A 3263-nucleotide genomic window follows, 5' to 3' on the forward strand; every position below is an offset into this window, starting at 1 on the left:
GGATGTAATATGACTCGGTTCTCGCGACGCGCGTAACGTATCGTTACGTTTAGATGTATGACAAGACTCTCTCGCCGGTCCTTAGACCGCCGAATATATAGGCGTCGCGGAGTCATCGAACTAGCGGCATTCGTGCCGTGTGCAACGCGGACTTCGTCCTCTTGCATTTCGGCAGTTCGTTGTCCTGTCGAAATGCAAGATTTGCTTTTTATTAATAATTGTTCGATGTGCGTGCGGTCATTGCTTGCGTTCGATCAGTGATCGTTGTCCGCACGCGTTATGGAATTTGCAGCCTTGCATTTCCGCAAGTCGTTGCTATGCCGAAATGCAAAGGTTGCTTTGCAGTAATAATCTTGCATTTCCGCCAGCTCGTTGTTAGGCTGAAATGCGAGACTTAATTGTGGTAGCACTCGTGGACTACAACATGCCATCCAAAATCCAGAACCTTTGTCTAACTGCGTATAACGTCATTTGAATGCCAGCGTGATAACGCCTCTCATGAGTCTCCTTAATAATGCTATCTGTCACAAAATGACGATTCGGCAATAAAATGGGATGTTTCTGTTCGAAGGTTAAATTTGAATCTTTAAGACGTCCACCGACACGGATCAGACTGTCTTCGTCGATAAAAGGGTTTAATGCCGCGATGTTATTTTTACTTATTGGTTGTTTATTTGCGAGTCTTTTTAATTCTGGTAAGAAACGAGAAGCTTGAACAATTTTGATTATTCTAATTTCTGCGTCGCTTATTTCCTTCATGCACAATTCATTTCGATAGGTATTCTTTGGTCGAAAACGTAGGCTCCATGCTATGATACGACACATTTGAGAATATGACGAATATTTTCGGAGGATATCGCAATCGTTGACCACTATGTTTAAACAAGTATTTTTTCGGCGCTCCGGTATTTCGTCTAGCTCTGCTATTCCCGATGGCCATTCGTTTTCTCTTTTACTTAACCACGGTGGCCCCGAGTTCCACGTACGATTATTTAAAGAAGCGTTTGGTAATTGCCCTCTCGAGAGCGCATCGGCCGGATTGTCATTGGAGCTAACGTGTCTCCACGCTTGTGCATCTGTCATTTCTTGGATTTGCGCGACGCGATGTGATACATATGTTTTTAAGAGATGAGGCTGCATTTTTACCCAATGGAGCACAATGGTCGAGTCGCTCCATAACACTACCCGATCAATCGGTAATTCTATCACGTCGTGTATCTCGCGATATAACCTTGCGAGTAAAAGTGCACCGCATAATTCGAGACGAGGTATGGACACGGTTTTTAATGGTGCGACCCGCGATTTGGCGCATAAGAGTCGGCAATATATGTTGTCGTGTCGATCGTTCGAACGGATATATAAACAAGCGCCGTAGCCTGTCTTGCTTGCATCACAGAAGCCGTGTATCTGAATGTTGGAGTAACCAGGAAACAAGACAGAGCGTTCGACGGAGAATTCACTAATCGACTCTAATTGTACTTCAAATACGGACCATGCGGCTTGTATGGCGGGGGGTATTGTGTCGTCCCAACCTATTTTATGTAGCCATAAGTCCTGCATTAATTTTTTGCCGTATAATATAACGGGTCCCACAATACCTAAAGGATCGTAGATACTCGCGAGCTTCGAGACGACCTCTCGCTTTGTGATTTTCTCGGTTTGTTTAACTGAACGTACAGAATAACATAGCACGTCATCACTCGCGTGCCACGTCAAGCCTAACGTTTTCAAAGGATGATTTCTATCGAGCGTGAGGCCCGCGTTTATAGCTTCGGGATCTAGATCATCGATGATTTGTCTTTCGTTTGACGCCCACTGTCGAATATTGAACCCTCCCCGAGATAGCAAGGCGATTATTTCGTTCCGTAATGTGCGAGCGTCTTCGATAGTGTTCGCACCAGTTAACAAATCGTCCACATATAAATGTTTTGTAAGAACTCGAGCTGCCTCGGGATAATTGACGCGTTCATCGTCCGCGAGTTGTTGAATCACGCGTATGGCCAGATAGGGTGAAGAAGATACGCCAAATGTCAAAGTATTGAGTTGAAAAGTTTTAACTTCATTATCCTGACGCCAAAGGATACGTTGATACATGCGATCGCTTTCATGCAATAACACTTGCCTGTACATTTTTTCTATGTCTGCCGAGAGAACGTATTTATATGTACGAAAGCGCAGGAGATGAGCGAATAATGGATTTTGAATAATGGGTCCCGTTAATAGAACATCATTTAGGGATAGACCGTTACTAGTCTTCGCCGACGCGTCGAAAACAACTCGAACCTTAGTTGTGTTGCTTGATGGTTTGATCACTGCGTGGTGCGGCATATAATACCCGTCCTCCGAAGAATCATCGATCGGAATCATCTGTTTTAACTTTAAATATTCTTGAATGATTTGTGAATAAGCTGTCTTTAATTCTAGATTCGAACTAAGCTTGCGTTCAAGTGAATATAAACGTTTAAGAGCGGCGTTTCGTGACTCGCCGAGCTGTTTGTGATCTTTACGGAATGGTAGCCGCACGACGTAGCGTCCATTATCATTGCGTGTAACATTTTCGGTGAAATGCGTTTCACAATTTACTTCCTCGATTGATCTCGGCGCGCTTCCCGTTATTTCTTCGATATTCCAAAATCTAGTGATGAGTTGATCCAGAGTCGTTAACGAACATGTAATATTTTTCGGACGATCAGGAAACCCTCCGCGCGCAACGATCCAGCCGAGTCGAGTATTTTGTAGATATAACTGGCCATCTTCGTTAGTTAAACTGATTTGACCGGATGAAAATAAAGATAGCGTCGCCCCAGCGCCGATTAATAGTTCTACTCGACGCGGCAAATGAAATGAGGGATCGGTTAATTCGATATTGGACGGTATTTTAATAGAGTTCCGTGGGAATTTTTCAGATGGTACTAGATCTGCTATCGTCGGTATCGTCAAACATACTAATTCCTTGTTAAACTTGTTATCCAGCGATCGAATAATAACGCGAAGGACGCCCTTTGTCATTGTATTTGTCGAGTTAATTGCACTGATCGGTAATGCGCACGACGTAATCGGAAGTCTTAGACATCTTGCGAGGTTATGAGAGATAAAGTTGGCAGTGGCGCACGTATCCAGCAACGCGCGACACTTGATTAGCTTGCCTTTATGATCTTGAACGGATATCATCGCGGTGGTCATTAGTTGCGGCGTGATAGTGGGTGAAATCATTGTAAGACAGGTGGCGCCGTCGCCGACCCTCCCCCCCCCGCCGCGCCATC

At 44.5% G+C, this 3263-nt stretch overlaps 1 protein-coding gene across 1 annotated transcript; it reads right to left on the bottom strand.

The window, feature by feature from the left end:
* Positions 1 to 417: 417 nt before the first annotated feature.
* LOC108772091 (uncharacterized) lies at positions 418 to 3213 on the bottom strand. The gene has a single exon (XM_018537546.1). It carries the CDS (start codon positions 3211 to 3213, stop codon positions 418 to 420), a length of 2796 nt encoding a protein of 931 aa, XP_018393048.1.
* Between the last annotated feature and the right edge of the window lie 50 nt (positions 3214 to 3263).

This window comes from Cyphomyrmex costatus, unplaced genomic scaffold (genome assembly GCF_001594065.2).
Source record: "Cyphomyrmex costatus isolate MS0001 unplaced genomic scaffold, Ccosl1.0 scaffold1787, whole genome shotgun sequence".
In the NCBI taxonomy this organism is placed as follows: Eukaryota; Metazoa; Arthropoda; class Insecta; order Hymenoptera; family Formicidae; genus Cyphomyrmex; species Cyphomyrmex costatus.

Excerpts from the sequence above, each read along its gene's own strand:
- LOC108772091 (XM_018537546.1), bottom strand. The coding sequence starts at position 3,213 with ATGATTTCACCCACTATCACGCCGCAACTAATGACCACCGCGATGATA.